Genomic DNA, 18,138 nt, shown 5'->3' on the forward strand with positions numbered 1-18,138 from the left:
AGGTGAGGAAGATGAAGCTCAGCAGAGGAAGTGACATCATGTATGGTCATGGATCATCATGACCTCCTACCTGGAGTGGAAGGTCTCTCCAGCAGGTTGAGCTGGTGATGGATGAAGGCCTGACTGTCATGGACCGTCTCCATATCAATGTCTTCCTCCTCCATGGTGTTGAACTGCAACACAGAACGGCAGAACTGATCATTCAGTCTCCATCCATCAGGCTAAAGCAGAGAATCTAGGATGGAGCACATTCTATGTTTCTGCTCAAATCAAGTTTCATTTTCTTCTTCTACCTTCAGCTTCATAAAGTAGCTTTTATTAATAATTAATGACCTTGAAAGCTGCAGCATGTAACATAAAAAATATATCTTTACATATTTGTTAAAACTGTCACCATTCGTTTGGTATGAATCAGATAATCTGTGAGAAGATCGAGCTCCTCTGTCTCCTTCATGTGGTTCTATTGCCATCTCCAGAAATTAACAGTAACAGTCAATCAGAGCCAGGAGGAGAGTCTTAGCGATGTCAATCATTCGCTAAGACTGGCTAAATATTTGCTTGGTTGTAAAATATTTAACATAAAATTGGTGACCGCATGAATATTCACTCCTGGAGTCAGTATTTAGTAGTCGAACCGTTGGTGTGTACAGGACTCAGTCAGGGTTGCACGTCTGGACGCCGCAATGAATTTGTTCCTGAGTTTGTGGCAGGACTCTTTCATGTCCATTTAACACATTATTTTGTAGAAATCAATTTCCCTTTGACATTAAAAGAGTTATTTATTGTTGGAAAGTTAGTACAATTATGAGTAAAAAAGGGATTTTAATATTTTTACTCTTAAATGGAATAAAAAAATCCAAGTGAATGTTCTGCAGGAAGTGATTTGGATGATAGTTTTCAGGAGTTGTGTCCTCACTGAGCCTGAAGCAGCAGCTGGTTTAAGAACAGAGCATGAGCTAACCCTGATCTTGTAGCGTCCTGCTCTCCCATCATCCTCCTGGTGCTGCAGGATCTGCCCCGGCTCCGGGGGGGAGCCCAGAGGGGTCTCAGCCTTCCTCTTCAGGCCCTGAGGGGGCTGGCCCACACCACACACCCCTAATGAGACAGGGTCCGGCTCTTCGTCCACCTCAAAGATACACACACACTCAGCATCAGCTACTTTAGCTTTTATATGGTTTGCAGAAAAATGTATCCAGTTCATTATTCTGCAGAACACAACACAGTATAATGAAACCTACTCAGTGACATCATTTATGACATCACTAAAAATGTCCTGTTTCCTGTTGAACTGAACATCAATGCTCTGAATGTACCGACAGCCCAGGAACAAACAGCAGCTACTCACAGCTGCATAGCTAATCCCCACGCCGTGGATGCCTATGCTGGCTGGCGTGTCCATGACAACGCTGACTCCCAGCTCGGGCTTGATGGTGGGGTTAAGGACAGCCTTCTTCTCCTTCAGGTTGAGCACCAGGCCCAGCTCCGGCAGCGGCAGGCAGGATGGCCGGGTGAGGCCAAACAGCGTGTAGTAGAGGTTGACGGCGTCGCAGCGCAGCCGCCAGTCATGAGCCGTACCTGGGAGGAGGCAGAGATGTCCGGGTGAACCGCCAGCACCACCCCTCGTTTATTTAAGTGTTTAGTAACTACAGAGAAAGGTAATGTAGAGGATTTGACCTGCTCATATTATGACAGGGTCTCTGAAAGTTTCACCATCTCAAATGTAATATTTTTTTAGAATTTTTTTTTTTTTTTTTACAAGGCCTCATTTTTAGAAACATGAATTTAATTCTTTCTAAGGATGTCTGAACATCCTGTATATATTCTTATTAAATAAACACAGAAGAAAATTATTTCAATTTGCTCTGTAGCCTTTCTGCTGTTGCTGGCTATTATTTATATGAAGCTAAGATGAAACATCAAACTGTGTGTAAAAGAAAGCTGCAAATGTAATACCAATATTTGAAAAGAAAAAAATTGAGAGTTGTATAGATGAAAAAAATAAAATAAAAATGGCATAACTACAGCAGCAGTCCCTGTATGATCACCCTGCAGAGTGTAGATCCCCTCAACAGTGAGATTTCAACAAATATTTCCAAATCCATACTCTTCCATGATAGAAGGCTCAAAAGGAGCAGATAACACCATACTTATTATTTTTTTCTTTTACAACTAGGAGCAGCTGATTAACATCTCAAAAACTCAACTAATACCTGAACTATGACCCCAGATCCTAGAGGAGTTGAAAAGGAGGCATCTGCGTATGACAGAAGAGGAGGAAGTTAAAGTACATCTTCCACCCAATAGAACAGAGAAGGATCACATCGCAACTCCATCGTCTCTCTGCCCGACTTCAAACCACACAGCCAGGCAGAATTATAGAGGAGCCGCAAAAGCAGAGGAGGTGGATTAGCAGACCTTGCTGACAGCTGATGGTATCATCCAAGTTACGTTACTGTGGAATATCATCTCTGCTGCCTGGACATTGAGCTGTCAGACCAGTCATGAGACCATCTTACAGTAGCAGTCTTCAGTCAGAGGCTGTTGCAGCATCACCATCTTCAACAACACTCTGACGATACTTGCATGATACGAGTTTATGATCATAAATTTTCCGTTAGGATAAATAAAGTAGCTTCGAACTGAAGTGAAAGCCTCAGTCTTTCATAGACTAAATGAACAGCAGGGATGTGTTGATGTTGTAGAAAGTGCATTTGGGTTTTTAAATAGCTTCATTCATCTCTGCATTTCCTGAGAGTCTCTTTCAGGAATCCTGAACTTTAGGACTTCACTCAATTACAGGATCTACACTGAAAAGCGTATCAGTTCAGCTAGCTGTGTATCCATCTGGAAAACCTATCAGCACTTTGGCCCTCACACTAACTGTGCTTCTGTACATGAATGCATCCTGACCACACATTTTATTAAACAGTCCCACAGAGGCAATGGAAAGCAAGATAATGGACCCTCCATGGCAGCAGAACCAACTGGTCCAAGTTAGGAGTCATTCGAGTAGTTGGGTTGGGGCTAAATAAGCCGTACTGAAGCTGACCCAAACGGCCCGGCGCCGAACAATGGGGGTGGGGGCAGACTGTGGCTGCAGAGCATGGGGGCAATAAATCAGCAGCAGCAACTGAAAATGCTCACAGGACTGACCTTCAGCTGGTGAAACATCATCCTGTCAGAGTGTTTAATACAGCAGGGGGGAGCAGAACAACCAGCACGCTCTCATTACACGCTATTCAAGCTGACCACAATGGTCACTACGTATTTAAACTGGCAGCAGAGCCGTGCAGCTCCCCTCGCCGAGCTGGCCAACAAACAGCCGTCCACTGGAAGTAATCATCATAAATAACTCGGCCCATCCTCCTCCACTTGTAAATCAGACGCAGCGACAAGAACCCAGGGGCTGGAGGGAAACTGAAACTGTGAACATATACTGGTATTTGGCTTTTGAGGTGGTGGGTATTTGGGTTGGCACTCTACCACTGGATGACCGGGTTAGCTTAGCTGAAAGGTACACAGGCCCCCCTGGAAGGAAAAGAAATAATGAAACCAGAGGACGCAATGGAAGGAAGGAGAAGTGATCCAGAGAGCCGACCGAAGGCCTGACTGACAGAACACAGCATATAATAACAGCGGACAGACAGGAAGCTTATTTAATGTGAGCCCTGTTATTTGGATGCTGCTGTTCCCTCACAGAACAAGAGCGATGTGAGAAAAAAACCCAAACACAAAACAGGAGGATGTGCATAAATAATGAAGGCTTCAACAGTCTGAACAGTACACAGCTTTCAAAGTGGGTGGCTGTGTTAGTGTTGGTCTGAGAACACATCAGCATGGTAAGCTCAGCTTTTGTCGTAAAAAAGAGATTAGGCTTCACCGCCTGCACATCATCCATGAAGCCTTAGCCAACGCTGCAGATAACGGTGGGTCAGTCTTTCCACCAGATGTGACCAGAGATTTTAAAAAAATATTTAGATTAATTCACAGTTTACCTTTAACTTTAAAAAGTTCATGCTACCAAAAAAAAATCTCACAAGCATCCATTTTTCTTAGTTTAAAAATTCCGATTACTAGAAATTCTAAATCCACTTACTAAAATATTGAATATGTGTTTTAACTCCAGAGTCCTTGAGGTGGTGAAACATTTTGTTTTCAAAGACTAAACAGATTGTCTAAACATTTTCCTGCTAATTATAATGTTAAAGGTTCATCTGGGCCACCTGACAGTAAAACAGAACTACAGCTTCAGTTATTGCAGCTAGAAACTAAATCAGTAGCGATCAGGTCCGAAATCTGGGTGTAGTGATGGACTCTGACCTGAACCCTCAGAGCCTCATAAAGACAGTTATAAAGTCGGCCTTCTATCACCTGAAGAACATCTCCAGGATTAAAAGACTAATGTCTCAGTAAGATCTAGAGAAATTCATCCATGTGTTTATCTTTAGTTGCAACAGTGTCTTCACTGTTGCAACAGTGAAGACAGGCAACTAAACAGCTGTTTAAACAGCTGTTTAGTTGCCTGTTGCAATTAAACAGTTGGGGGGGAAGTTTTTATTTTTCAGCAGAATCTGGGATTTTTTTAATTTTTTTTATGATTTTCTCATACCAGGAAAGCCTAGCTCTTTAAGAAAGACGTGCAAACTTGTGAAATCCACTTTACAACCACAAACCCTAATTGGGGTTCTAGTAATTTCTAAAGCCACTGTGCATCGTGCAACCTCAAGAACTGAAAGATCCACACCATTCAGAGACCGTGGGAAGGAGTTTTAATGAGTGAAAAAGCCTGTTAAAATTAGATTAGGTTCTTCTAATTTTAGTTTCAGGAACTATGCTCTGAAATTAAAGACAACAATATAGCCATAAATTTGCTAACCCTACCCTCTTCTTTGTAAAGAGAACAAGCTATACATTTGTTTGCAGTTCCTCTTCTCTGATGACAGGCTGCTGTGTACACATTCTGACCAAGGCAATATGTTCTGGAAAAAAAGTGGTTTCTTGGTTTTGTTACATGCACAGATTAAGCAGTTTTTGAGTAAAGAAACTGAGCAGGCTGTAACTGAACCTCTATAAGTGCTATTTACTCTACGTGTGGTAGCATCGGCCTGCTACACCAAATGAGTGGAGGGAAAAGCTCAGTCCTAATTCGTTGTATTGGTGGAAAAGCATCCAAAGAGCACTGCTCCAAACCCAACTGATCATTATCATTACTATTATGTTACAGAAACGCTAAAAACACAAGGAGGGAGCAGTTTTTAAAGTCAGGTCCTTTAAACCCAGCTAAAATACTGAACATGCATCAGGGCAGTGACAGCCTGCTGAACAATTATAGCGGTTAACTGTACATGGAGTCTATTTGGAGTCCATCTTTTTTAGATGTTTACCCTACCCTAAAGGCTGATACTATCTGAGTTTGTCATCAGCCTGCATGAAGTCTTTTTATCAAACAGTGTGTGACATGTCTTCTCTTTAATCTGCCTCAGTTTTTTCACAAGGCGGCAAGTCTTCCACATCCGGAGACGGTACTGTGGCGAGTTTAAGTTCTGCTAGCACGATGTCACACCAATTTACCAACTTGGCTTTGTGACTGCCTCGCTCGTTGCCTCAGGTGTGCTAACTCAGCCCGTACACAGGTCATGAGGTCAAGCCAAGGCCACAACAAAGTGTCTGATCCAGTTTAAAAAGTGTAAAATATTCTTCTGAATATTTTACATTTCTGTTAGCTGGTGTTAAAGTTGCACCTCACCACCCAAAGGCAGAACTGGCCTTTGCTACTCACTCAGTCTTTATTACAACTTGAGCCTGTCACCAACAGTGTTGTCACAGTTACTTTGAAAAAGTTATTTGATGTGGGATCACTGATTAATCCTTTAACAAGTCGTCAGTAAACAGAACCTTCAGAATCCGTTCACCACAAAGAGCCATTCAAATTTTGAAAATGTACATATTTGTAACAAGTCATTTTATTCCTAACATAGTTTTATATAAATTAAACTTAAATTTGATGATGTTGTATTTTTGAAACTAAATGAAACTTAAGTCATTAGCACAAAATAATAATCCACAGTGACTAGGATAACTTTCATATTATGAGTGGTTTAGTAAATCATAAGATTACTTGCAACTGCAAAAAAGTGACCATACTGGAGTAAGGCATTACTGGCATCACTGGTCACCAAAAGAAGATTGACTTCAAACTGAACTCCACTAAGATCTCAGTTATCCCATTTGTCTCTCATCATGGAGATGTGTGTGTGTGTGTGTGTGTCTCACCTGAATTCATAAGTTTCCAGAGCTGATCGACCAGCGCTTCATTACACAGACCAGAGTCTGCTGACTTGGTGAACGGTGGGTTCTTACAGAGCATGCCCAGAATCTCGTGTCTGGTTGGAGAGGAAAACAAGAGTGTGTGTGTTAGTCTGTCAGCTGATTACTTCTGATATAAATGCCAAAGTGACAGAAAATCATAAAGTTTAGATTTGTTAATGGTAAGCGTATTCTAAAAAAAAAAACAAAAAAAAAGCTTTTTATCAGCTAAAGAAAACCTAAATATCTAAATTAGTCAGATATCATATCACTTTTATATTAGTATTATTACTAATACTTTACATATTCATTCTACTAGTGACTAGATTTTATATTAATATTATGATTCTTAGAATAAAAATATCTGATATATTCACACACTACAAAAAACAATCGAACCTTTAGACAGAAAGGTTTATAACGAACTTGAGACCGATGTGATTTCTTATTCTCATGCTTTAGTTCTCATGCTTCACTACACAGATATTCATTACATTGGCATTACATCATACAACTATTGATCTATAAAGATGCTTTTATTCTAAGTTGTGAGAGTCACATTGTGCGCTGTGTGCTGACCTGACGTAGTGGACAGGGTCACTCTGGACCATGTCGAGCAGCCACTGCAGGTCTGCTGAGCTCCGTTCAACTGCAGCAAGAAAATAAACAGTAATCATGTAGACACAGCAGGGAGAGAACTGAGCAGCAGGCTAGATCGGACTGGCCTTGTTCCAAAAGCACCTAGTTGCGCTCACTCAAAGATCAGCGGTCTCATTTATAAAGGTGGCGTACGCACAAAACCAGGCCTGAAGCTGCTGTGAATGTTATAGATCACAACATTCAACATGAAGGTTGTGATCTATAAAAACTAAGTTGATGGGAGACGGTGAGGAATTGAAGCCATGCTACATCATGGTTCCTCTTTAATCTTTAATTATGAGGACCTTTCAAATTTAAAAAAAAAGTCTAGAAGCTAAATTAAATTAAATCTTAAATCAAAGTCAGTTTTCCAAGCAGCATGATCACCAGGGTGAAGTGGACCACAGGTTATATGGTGACGCTAAATGTGACGAGGTGTAGTACGGTGTATGTAGGGTTATATAGATTACTCCAGGCACGGTTGACTAATGGTTGCGCTGAGTTACAAAGATCCAGAGGTGCACGAGTTGCTGTGACACGCTTCGCGTACGGCGGGGTTGGCGGGCCACTGTATACCCGCTTCAACGCGCGCTGCTGCATACCTGGTCCAACGCATCAACAATAAACCTAGCTTCAGCAGCTGGTAGCTGCTCCAGGCTCTGAGTTTAAATAGATAAAGTGTCAAAATGATCCTGTCACCATCAGTGGTGCTGAACTGTTTTGAATTTGTGTTGTTTCATCATTAGTGACCATGTAGCCTGATGTTTCTGTTGTTCTCTTGGTTTGTTATAATTCATGTCTGACTTTTTTGGACTTCAGAATGACAGTCGCTCTCTGTGGTGGTGAGGCTTGTAAGCCCTGCTGTTGCAGGCATGTCTATGTTGTAAAATTAAATTATCACGAGCTTTATTATTTGGGTATAATAGCCCTGCCCCTGTCCCCATGCTGACCGACTCTAGTGCCGCTGACAGTGTGGAAACTTTCAATGGTCACACCACTAGTATGGCTACCAGAAATGAGAACCCCTTTATTTTCCTATTCTTCACCAACACATTGACTTCTGCCTTGTGAAATTGTGTTTCTTATAACATTGACCTTGTATGGAAACACTGAGGTGCAACTGTGATTCTTAAACAGGAAACTGCTTTCTAGTTTTAGAAATCAGTTCATATTTGTTTTTTGCCATTTCAGCTTTTGGACATACATACACCTTTATTATAGATCCTATACAACGTTTTAGAAATGAAACCCCAATGCATTATAGTTTATAAGTGACTGGTGCTGGGTTTATACTCAAACGTACACTCACTAGACATTTTATTTTATTTTACCCATTCAGTGTACCCACTAACACAAAACAGTGACTCACTCCAATGCAAATTAGAGTTTGGCACGGCTGGTCTGAGTAGTTCAGAACCTCTGGATCTAAAGGGCTTTTCAAACATTCCTCTGACAAACAACCTGATTGATATTAGAGGAGATTTATTAGACATGTGCATCCCATCATGGTTACAGTGGAGCCATCTTCTTTAGAATCTCTGAGGAATGGTTTGTTGCACATTGCTGAAGAATTAAGGCACTTCTGAAGGCCAACAAGGCTCCAACACGGCAGTAATGAGTTTACCTGAAAAAGCTGCTGTTGAGACGCAGAAAAGACACCGCAGCTTTTCAAGATCTGCATCAACAACTTTCAGAAAAACGCCAGGAACCAGTGAGGCGTCTGTGACGTCCTACCTCTTGTATAGTCGACCAAAGCTTCCAGAGCGGAAACACGAACGTCTACGAAGTGTCCGTACTCAGCGTAGGCCTTGAAGAGAGACGGGTCACTAGGAATGTGGCCGTTCTTCTGAAGCTGGCGGATAGCTCTCAGACAGCTGCAGAGACATTAGATCCACGACTGTCACAGAGTTGAAGCTCTAATGTTTTATTTAAAACAAATGAGAAGGGCTGGGCGATACATCGGCTTCATCAAATGAGCAAATTCTTGGGTTTTGAAGATTCAATTTTTGGAAAATAAGGATTATTTTCATCCATGAACTACAGAAACCCTGTGATTTATAGCTTCTGTTTATTTGGATTCTGAATTTAGTTCAATTCTATGATGGAATATTAGGGAAAGATATATATTTTTTATATTAATTACAAGAATAAAGTCGTGATATTACTTGAATAAATTCATATTAGAATAAAGTAGTAATTTTATGAGAATACCAACATAAAAAAATAAAAAAAAATAATGGGGAATGTTGATCATCTTGTGAAGTTTTACTTGGGATCAATTTTAGAGATAATATTTAATAATTCATCTTTTTAACACATCAGCACCAAACTATTATATTATCATTATTTATGCAAACTACTGAGTCCACCTCAAAGAATGAATTTCACAGACTGACGTAGTCACATCAGATCTTATTCTCATTAAAATGATTTTTTGTCCCTCATTATTCGAAAACACATTTTTTTCTAGGAAATTTTTATTTTATCATTATTAAAACTATATTCTCATAACTAAACCAACATTCTTGTAGCCTGGCCCTAACACTCCATCACTAAACTCCTAGAAGGAAATAAAAGCCACTTTTTGAAAATCTTTTCTGTCATTTCTTTAAAAAAAAAAAGAAAGTGAACAAACGGAAATAAATACATAAAACTGGAAATTGGATTTTGTATGAAAAAACTAAATTTTATCACCAGAACTACAGCTAAAGCTAAGCTTAGTCAAATCCAGTCACTGGAAACTAGAAAATAGTTTCCAATTCCACTCTTTCAGTAGATTATAGGAAACCATGGAGACCAATGGCCGTCTCCTCTCTGTACCTAACAGTGATGGTGTTCCTGAAACTCGGCAGCAGCTTCTCCATGTTCAGGAAGCGTGTGATCTCCTCCAGGATGAGCCGGACGTCGGGGTTTAAGTTGTCCACCGTTCGCACCTCGTTGTTGATGCTGATGGCTGGAGTGAGGGAGTTGGTCAGGGCTTCGATCAGATCGGCGCGGTAGTAGTTATCTGAAAACTGGAGGCAGGTTGGGAGGAAGAGAGAAAGATTCCCATGCTGTTCAGGAACTACTTTGTTTTTCCTGGCTCTGCTGGCTATGATTTATATGCCTGAAACTTCTGCTATATGAACGTCATCTTATCTGTTAACTTAAAAACTGGATAATGACCAGGAAATTGCAAAATTATGCAACTGCTGGCACTTCAAATTTTACAATCACAAATGTCTGTGTGTTTTATGTCTAAATATAAAATGAAGGAAAATGTTTACATATGTTTTCCACAAATTAGCTTCTGGCTAGCATAGCGTGCATTTGTATTTGCAAAGAGGAAGTGTTTACTTTGTTTTTCCGGTTGTCGTTGTACTTGATGAGGTCGAGTATGAAGTTGAGGACATCTTTGGGACAAAGGTTCTGCACATCTCTGAGTAGCGCCATGGCAACTGGCATTGTCTGACATGAATGACGCAACATACAAAGCATGTTATAAGTGTTTGAAGTAAATAGAGAAACATAAATCAATCAGATACTGATAATCAGGCTCAGTGGAATAATGTAAGGCTAACATGAAGAAACCAAACACTGTTTAGTTCAGAGTTAACCATTATTTTAACAATTCTTCTGATGATTAATCAGTTTTTAAAAAACTGCCACACTCTGCAGATTTTTCATTTAACCAATTAAACTTACACACAATATTAGAAAGATATAAGACAATGCAAATAAACTAATTTAGTTATTTTTAAAATAAGAAAATAAACAATTTATTGATTGTTTATTTTTTGTTATGCTATTGTTTAAGATGCAACAATAGCAATCCTTTAGTGAGCTACAAATACTTCTAACATCAACATGTGGCTTGTATGCTAGATATCAAAAGATGTTTAATAAGGGACTTCTTTATTAAAATATGAACAAGATGAAGCTCATAAAACATATTTACACACAAAGGGATTTTCTCTATACATTTTATACAGTTTTGGCTGAATTACTGCTCTGAATCTGTTGTTGTTTCAGCAAATTCCCTTTTTGGAATCTGTATACTCCAGTTAGCCATTAATTGATTACTAAATTAGTTGACGATTATTTAAACGATCAAACTAAACAGGTAGTTTAGTTTGTACCTTCTGTAGGAAGTAGCTCTGGAAGTTGATGAAGTTGTTGGTCCTGACGATGTTGGGGCAGCTCTTGCAGCAGAACATTCTGGTGAAGAGCGACTTCATGGCGGGTGGACCCTGCCAGGTGCTCATCATGGAGTTGGCAATCTGCTCGGTTAGAGTGAGACCAGTCAGCTCGGTCAGTAGGAGCTCAGGTCAGCTGCTGCATTAAACCTAAACAGGAACTGGAAACAAGGTTCTTGCAGACACAAACTTGAGACAGGATGGATGAAAGCTGAAATCAGAAAACACTTTGCTTTGTGTGCCACAGAAACCAAAAGTGAAAAACGTTGGGACTCTTGCAACAATGGGCTTTTTGTGCGTTCTGGTTCCTGTGGTGAGAACTGGCCCACAAATGAAACAGCTCGTGAGGTTTGCAGCCCAGCGGTTGCTTCAACAGGATATTAGGGAATTTATGTAAATGTGCTAATATGGGCCGGGGTCACTGACACGGGATGTTGTTTTTAGTTGGAAAAATAAAGCGAGGCGGCAGCAGCGGTTTGATTTCTGTTATATTCACCAACACGGCCGATCACGCCTGGCCTTTTTCTTCTCCACATGTCAGCGATTGGCTAATTGCTTATTCATCTCCACATTTTCTGACCATTACTCACAACTCAACATGATCCAGGCCCATCAAAGAGCAGCCAAGTTCATGACAGTGCATCAGACTTCATTTTGTGGTGAGCCTGGGTCAACGTTACAGTCCAAACGTGTTTATGTACATGACAGAGTGTGTTGAGCTTGCTGGTCGAGCCCGTGTGTGTGTCGTAAAAGCATTACGACGCAGTCTGTCGGGGTTTAGTGAGATGTCTATTTGAACCTCCGCTCAGTTAGTTTATTGTGTTGTGAAAATATTGGTTCAGGTGGAACCTGTAGGATGGAAATCCAAGCCCAAATCCAGAGAAAGGAGAATTTCCTGAGGCCACATGATGGGATTATTCAGAGCAGCAAGAGTTAAACTGACGGGTGGCCCTTCTGGGTTTTCTACTGTAACCTCTTTCACAATATTACTGGAACCAAACATTCACTTTAAGAAATGGCCTTTACCAAGACATTTAAAAGTTAGAATGTGTAAAAAGTGTGTGTGAGTCCAGTCAGTCTCTGAAGCTACAAACTGAACCTCTTTGTTCTCGTTTTTCAGCATTCTCTCATTTCTGCATCCACCAGGAGTCAGCCAGGCTCACCACACAGTGAAGTATAGCACATGTTAATTCTCTGATGAACTTGGCAGAACCTCTGATTGGCTTGGATCACTTTCAGTTGAGAAGAAAAATGTGGAGAGGAATAAATGATTAACCAAAAGGCCATATATTAAAAAAAGAAAAACGACAGGATGCATGTTGGAAATGGCAAAGAAATTCATCCGTGTTTAGGAATATATCTGAACACACAGGAAAACACTACAGTGTCAGTCTTCATTGGTATTAGCTAGGCCTGCACCGATTCAAATTTTTCCATATACTAATATCTTTTTGTTTGAGAAGTTGCTAAACAGAGCAACAAAGTCGTCAACTACGTGCAGACATGACCTGGTGGGCGGCGCTGCCAGTCAGCCTCTCTCATGGCAGAGAAAACGGGACAGTGGCCGATGTTCAGAGCTTTCTGACAGTAGATCAGATCAGCGTCACGTAGGGCTGGGTGACAAATCCATTTGAACAATTTATCAACTTGTTTATGAAAATGTAATTCAAGGGAAATCTGATCTTTTCCACCAGTACACTCCTGGGGTCTTCATACTTGATGATGTCACTATGACATTCTGATGATGTCAGTCCAACCAAGGTCCGCCATCTTGATTTAACAAGTGTGTTCCATAGGTCGCAGAAGGAATGATTGAAATAAAAGCCACTTTTTGAAAATATTTTCTGTTATTTGCCATTTCTTTTTAAGAAAAAAAAGTGAATAAAAAAAAAAAAGATTAAAATTGAATTTGGTACAATTAATTTTTTCTAAAGCCATAGCGCCCAGCCCTAGTTTCACATGTAAGGAAATTGGGACAGATTTATCAACCCCCGTACACACCACAACGCTTTCAAATGGACCAACTTTCTGCTGTCTCATTTGGACAAAACCCTGAGTTCATAGAATCAACATAAAAAATGACTTGATTACATTAAAAATGTGTTAAATGATGGAAGCTTTTCTTAAAAGAAAAAAAAAAGAGGAACATTCATTGATTGATTAGTTGGAATGATTTGTTTCAGATTTTTAATTTTCATTTTCATTTTACGTTCTTTTATTTCTCGCTTTCTTGGGTTGCAGTTTAGAATTTTAGAACATTGTGCGTCATCCTGCAAAGGTTACTCGCCTGTCTCACCCAGGCTGGTGAAGAAGAAATGCGCTCGTCTCAGTGAACTGCTGTGATAACTAGAACTGACGTAACCAGGGTAAGCAGACCTTGCTGCTTTAACAAGCCTGCTGTTTATTTGGGAGCCATTCTCTAGGCTTTACTGTGAGCAATTCCACATGAAAACAGCAAAACAACAATCTTCCAGTTGTCCTGATCATGATGTAAGTGAAGAGAGACCAACCTTGGCTAAGCAGAAGCAGGCCTGCATTCGGACTTTGTAGAAACATTGCTCTTGCTCCAGGATGTCAGTCAGAGCCAATCTGGAGGCAGGAGTTGGGAATTTTTCCAGTGCTGTGATGGCTTCCTCCTGCAAAACAAAGAAGAGAAGGTAGCCATCTAAATTAAAGCTTTTCATTTGAGGAACAAAGACGAGAGCTTATCGGCAGACTGTATGTTTGACAGAATTCTGCAGGAAATAGAATCATTTAAATCATTCAGTATAATCCTGTAATTAGGTAGTTACCAGCAGAGAATCTGATTTATGTTTAATAGAGGGAAATGCGTGGTACCCGGGTCGCTATGGGAACCTATGTGGATGTAATTAGACTACGGAGCGCCATACACTTGGTTGGATATGTGGAGAATCCCAGCTGCTGGTCACCATCAACAGAAACTTTTCTTCCTCTGGATAAAACCAAGACATGCTTCTGCAGGACATGACCATTACAAGCAACACATCGTCAGCCTTTTCTAGTGGACAGATTCCTAGCAGGATTAACCAGAAATTCATTTTTCTGTCCCTTGAAATTTGAGATTACTTCAAGGAATAGCAGCTCAATTATAAGCAGAGAAAAAAAAAAAACTTTTAAAATGTTTGTAATATGGAACACAAGAAATGCACTTTGTAACAGGCCTGTTGCAATAAGCAATAGACCTATTAATCACATGAGAAATTCAAACAAACTCAATAATTTCAAATTTGATGATTTATTGTTTTTCTCTTTTGTCTCTTTCTACCAAAAACAGGATGTTTGGTGCTTTGGTCTAAACTAGACTTTTTTCAAGGACAATTTAGTTTACAGAGGTTTCATAATTCTTTTTTTTTTTTTTTGCTATTTTTGTTGGCTTGCATATTCATTTTTCTATGTTTATCGATCTTTAAGAATGTGTTCTTGTATTAATACGCCATTTTCTACTACTTGGAAAAGGTTTCAAAACAACATTATTATCGTTTATCGCAATAACTTCTGGAACAATTTATTATCCAGTAAAATTTGTAATCATGACAGGCCTACTTTCTAGTGAGGAATACTTTATCACATGTATCACATCAGGTACATGATTTTAACACTATTACTCCGCCCTCTGAAGAAAGTTTGTCTTTTAAAAAGGGAAACTCAGAATGACATCCAGAAATCTATCTGGATTTCTGGATGTCGTGTCCTAAATTTACAGAAGACTTTACGTTTCTCCAACTTTACAAGTATAAAATTTTATTATAAAAACCTCCTGTCAACAAAATCAGCGTTCATTGTTTTGAAGAACTTATTTGTCCAAGCAGACGTCCAGAGACAGACGCCTGTTGCTAGGAGACGAGCCTGATCAATTCCCAGCCTACCTGTGCTACCACATCCCTCTCGTAGCGCAGCTGATACTGCCACATGAAGTCGGCCTGCTCAAACTCCACTTTCCTCAGGATGGACATGTCTGGATCTATTCGGATCCACAGCAGCGGAGAGTCGGCGCTGCGGAGGAGTCCATGGAGAGGTGAAAATACACAACCAGGCCAATGCTTCTAACAGGAAATTATTTTAAAAGAGCTGAAGCTCTCACTCCATTGCCGACAGATCCATATCAACTTCCTCTCCATTCATCAGAGGAATCTTCTTCTTCTTATTTCTGGAAATGTCACCAAAAAAAGGTTTATACCATCAAAAAGCAACACATTTCCCAAAAAGAAATAGAAACTTACATTTTTGCCACAAAACAAGAAACAAAAAACATTTAAATTTGTCCACATTTGGCAGGATTATAAGTAACGTATTTGCCTTTAAGCTAATGCTGATCTTTACTGATTTAAATGCTGAAACAGCAAAAAAGAAAGACAATAGCTAAGTTTCCATTACTAATGTCTGCAAAACTTTGTTGATATTCTGCTAAACACAATTTTGAAATCACAATGTTTATGTAAAGTAAAAAATTCAGTTAAAATCATAAGTGAATAAGTTTGTTCAAAAGATAAATGTGATGTTTCCATTTCATTAAGCAAATTTATTTTCATAATTCTGATTAAATTTTGTCATTTTGCAATTCTGATTCTGAGTTTTGTAAATCTGATTCGTGCGTTTTAGAGTAGCTCACCGTCTGCTCTTTGAATGGCAGGGGATGTCATGTTTCAGACTGTTCTCCTCTATCTGCAGTGTGTGGTTGAAGGAGCCGTCCAGCTCCTGGACCGTCACCTTGATGGGTCCCTGCAGACAAACACACAACGAATGACATATGGGCCTGATTCAGGCTTCAATCTCTTTAGAGAAACCAAGTCAATTTCACTGATGTAAACCCATAAAAGAAGCCACCGGGTCACTGTTAATGTGAGCATAATGGTTTGTGTTCTGCAGGCTGAGCGGTTGTGTTGCTCACCACATATTTCTGAGTTCCAGAGGATGTGTAGTCCTGGCGGATCTCCAGCTCTAGCACATTCCTCTTCCTGTTGAAAGCAAAGCTGCCAAAGAATTTCACAACCCCGCTCTGATCTCTGCACATGAAGAGTTAAGGCTCGACGTGTGCACAGCCACTAACTCCAAAAATCTGGGAAACTTTTTCTAACATGGAAAAAAAAAATCACTTGGTTGTAATTTGAGAGGTGATGCAACAAGAGCATGTTTGCTTTGCATTTAACAAAGAAGCTTTGTTTATCAGCAGCAACATATCTTGATATTTTTCTTTGTTGTGACAAACGGATGAGGTTGACTCCCAGCAGGAGGAAGGATACACCCACTGCTTGATCAGAGGCCCGATGTCTTTGCCAGAGACGTTGGAGATGGATTTGAGGAAGGCGTGCGTCGACAGAAGCATCTGGCTCCACATGTGGCTCTGGTACTTCTGAGACGAAGCTGTGCTGGCCAGGCTCAGGAGTTTGTTAAACACCTACAGGAGAACAACCCCGGCTTAAAAGGGGAAAATACAAGCCTGGAGTGTGATGTGTTGGCAGTGTCATACCTGTAGCATGAACTCCATACTGATTCTGTTTTCAATCAGCCTCATAACCAGGTGAGCCTTACACTGGAACATCTTGAAGTACTCCCACGACAGGGTGTGGGGGTGCTTGATGGAGAAGTGAAGATGGGGAGTGGGGCTGAAAACGGAGAAGCTGGGTCAGCTAGGATGCTACAGGTGGTTTCCTACAGGTACTGGGTTTGTTTTCTGAACATCACAGTGGTTTACAGAGTGAAGCCTTATTCACACAGATTAGTTTTACCTAGGGTTCACTAAGGATGTGTGATATAGCACAAGATTCAGATCCCAATATCTATTGTGATGGGTGGCGGTAGTGACATATAACTTGATATGTTTTAGTATAAAACTTACAAAAAACATACTAATTGAGTATGTGCTGTCATTCAATTAAAGAACTGAATGATAATCAGCATTATGATTAATCAACAATCAACATGCTTAACTTTGTAAGCTTGGAATGTAAAATGTTGTCCTAGAAATGTTAAAGAAAATCTTTCACTGTTTCGAACCAAACATCTCAGTTTTTCAGGTTTTAATATTCAGTTTAAAATAAGTCATTTTGTTTTACATGTAAATTAGAAATTATGACAATAATTTAGGAACAGTAACTTCCTAAATTAAGGAAACATTTATCGCTGCATTTTTTAACCCATCTGTGGTCTTAAGAGACGGAATCAGTTGAGCCTGCAAGCTCTTTTTATGCTGTGCACAGTCTGGGGAGGGGGACGGTCACACTGACCCTGCGTGCGCTTTGATGTGGCCTTTCTTTGTGTGGTTTTCAGGAGAAAGTCTAAATAAAAGTCACATTTTTTTCTAAATACTAAATATTCCACTCAGTTGGAGCTGGAGTGTAAATATTTAGACCATAACCGCTTTGTAACATGTCAGATTAGTTCTGTATTTGTCTGATTTCACAGTTTTAATCACACTGTGGACTCTACTGTTGCAGTGGGCAGAGATCTGCATCCTCAGACCACAGCTGCACTCTGGCTGCCCTGAATCACAAAGCATGATCTCCATAAACAATCAGACTTTTAGATCCCCACATTTAAAATTCATAAATTAAACACTAAACATGCTAGGTGGAAACAAACGAGCTTTAAACAAATTAAGTCCCTACTTGTCCTTTTCTTTGCCTCCACTGAAGGTGGGGTGCAACAGAACACCCCCCATCTTCAATTCATACTCCACAATCTGGTCCAGCTCCTGAAAAACACAGAAAAGGACATTTTGAAAAATGTATTTATCACAATTACATTTTTGTCAAAGATCTACGTTATTAAATGCCTTCAAGTTTGGTAGAAAGAGCTGAATTTAACAAGCGCTTAATATTTGTTTAGAATATGTCAAAGGACTGTTTGCTATGATTTCCACATGCAATCTACAGCAAAAGCTAAAGTGATCCCGAAAGTTCAAAAGTCCAACATTATTTACACCAGTGTTTATTTTTTACACTCTGAAATGCCATAAAACTTCAAGTCCAAGTCAAATCTCATCTGTTTTGAGTTTTTC

At 39.9% G+C, this 18,138-nt stretch overlaps 1 protein-coding gene across 1 annotated transcript in view; it reads right to left on the reverse strand.

Moving 5' to 3' along the window:
• The window catches only part of taf2 (TAF2 RNA polymerase II, TATA box binding protein (TBP)-associated factor), a 30,864-nt gene that overhangs the window by 1,298 nt on the left and 11,428 nt on the right, over positions 1–18,138 (reverse strand). The window contains exons 10-26 of the mRNA XM_015042205.1: positions 17,747–17,832; positions 16,609–16,744; positions 16,382–16,536; positions 16,030–16,144; positions 15,751–15,860; positions 15,223–15,288; positions 15,008–15,134; positions 13,631–13,756; positions 11,064–11,204; positions 10,282–10,392; positions 9,766–9,959; positions 8,680–8,819; positions 6,886–6,955; positions 6,274–6,383; positions 1,346–1,575; positions 962–1,126; positions 71–173 (exon numbers count right to left, since the gene is read on the reverse strand). Coding sequence (XP_014897691.1) covers positions 71–173; positions 962–1,126; positions 1,346–1,575; positions 6,274–6,383; positions 6,886–6,955; positions 8,680–8,819; positions 9,766–9,959; positions 10,282–10,392; positions 11,064–11,204; positions 13,631–13,756; positions 15,008–15,134; positions 15,223–15,288; positions 15,751–15,860; positions 16,030–16,144; positions 16,382–16,536; positions 16,609–16,744; positions 17,747–17,832 — 2,185 coding nt within the window. The remainder of the gene's footprint in view (positions 1–70; positions 174–961; positions 1,127–1,345; positions 1,576–6,273; positions 6,384–6,885; positions 6,956–8,679; positions 8,820–9,765; positions 9,960–10,281; positions 10,393–11,063; positions 11,205–13,630; positions 13,757–15,007; positions 15,135–15,222; positions 15,289–15,750; positions 15,861–16,029; positions 16,145–16,381; positions 16,537–16,608; positions 16,745–17,746; positions 17,833–18,138) is intronic.

This window comes from Poecilia latipinna, unplaced genomic scaffold (assembly GCF_001443285.1).
Source record: "Poecilia latipinna isolate Pla-1442-1.1 unplaced genomic scaffold, P_latipinna-1.0 Scaffold581, whole genome shotgun sequence".
NCBI lineage: Eukaryota > Metazoa > Chordata > Actinopteri > Cyprinodontiformes > Poeciliidae > Poecilia > Poecilia latipinna.